This window comes from Pteropus vampyrus, unplaced genomic scaffold, assembly GCF_000151845.1.
Source record: "Pteropus vampyrus isolate Shadow unplaced genomic scaffold, Pvam_2.0 Scaffold189, whole genome shotgun sequence".
Taxonomy (NCBI): Eukaryota; Metazoa; Chordata; class Mammalia; order Chiroptera; family Pteropodidae; genus Pteropus; species Pteropus vampyrus.
This window is the reverse complement of record NW_011888970.1, coordinates 669004-670085: the sequence shown is the minus strand read 5'-3', so window position 1 is coordinate 670085 and position 1082 is coordinate 669004. Positions and strand designations below refer to the sequence as shown.

Sequence of the window (1082 nt, the reverse complement as noted above, 5' to 3'; positions counted from 1 at the left end):
TCAGCAGCCCAGCATGGGCACAGGCCCTGAGCTCTGCCCGCGGGCCTGAGACGGACAGGTCTGCCACTTCCGCTTCTCAGGTCTCAGGGAGAGTCACCCGCCCATTCCCTCTGACCTCTGTGTGCAAGCCCTGTCTTTGTTACCGAGACCATCACCGGGCGGGGTCTCAGGGATCTGGGGTTTGCGTTAGTGGAACGCACCTCATGACCAGGGGCCGCCCCGCCCCGCAGGAAAACCAGACGCACCAGCGCATCGCCGAGCTGCGGAAGGCAGGCCTGTGGTCCCCGAGGCGGCTGCCCAAGCTGCAGGAGGCCCCACGGCCCCGGGCGCACTGGGACTACCTGCTGGAGGAGATGCAGTGGATGGCCACCGACTTCGCCCAGGAGAGGAGGTGGAAGGTGGCTGCGGCCAAGAAGGTGGGTTGGCGCCGCGGGAGCCGTGGTGCTCGGTGCGCTGAGGTGTCAGGAGGTGGTCGGTGTGTCAGCCCAGCTCGCCGAAGGCCCTCGGAGCAGCTGGGCTGCCTCTCAGGGAATCACATGGAGTCATGGGCCGAGGACTCTTTAGGACACTGTCGTTTCTGTAGCGTGACACAGAGTACAGCCTGACGTTCTCGAACTTGCGTTGCTAGCTCGTCAGGACGGTCGCGCGCCATCACGAGGAGAAGCAGCAGCGGGAGGAGCGGGGCAGGAGAGACGAGCAGAACCGCTTGAGACGCATAGCTGCATCGGCTGCCAGAGAAATAGAGTATTTTTGGTCCAATATCGAACAGGTAGATGCTGACGTTTTTGTGGGCGTCGGGGCTGGCGAGCTATCTTGACACCGGGGCGGGTGGCCCAGTGCCCGCGGTGTCGCTCAGACAGGCGCACGGAGGCGAGCCCCATGCCGCCGCCACCCACGCCTTCTGGAGGCCGGCTCCTCAGAGGGCAGGGTCCTTCTCTGTTTCTGTTCACGCATAGAAACGTGCCAGCTGCACCCACGTGCGTTGCCACATCCAAGGCTCCTTAGCTGCTCTGGTGTCGGGGTGGCTGGGGGACCCTGCCTCTCGCTTCGTATTTTTAAAAATCTCTCATCTCACCACCTGC

The 1082-nt window shown here is 63.7% G+C and overlaps 1 protein-coding gene across 1 annotated transcript in view; it reads left to right on the top strand.

The window, feature by feature from the left end:
- Positions 1 to 1082, top strand: part of EP400 (E1A binding protein p400) — a 74605-nt gene that overhangs the window by 16353 nt on the left and 57170 nt on the right. Inside the window, 2 exon segments of the mRNA XM_023537406.1 lie at positions 5 to 416; positions 629 to 769. Coding sequence (XP_023393174.1) covers positions 5 to 416; positions 629 to 769 — 553 coding nt within the window.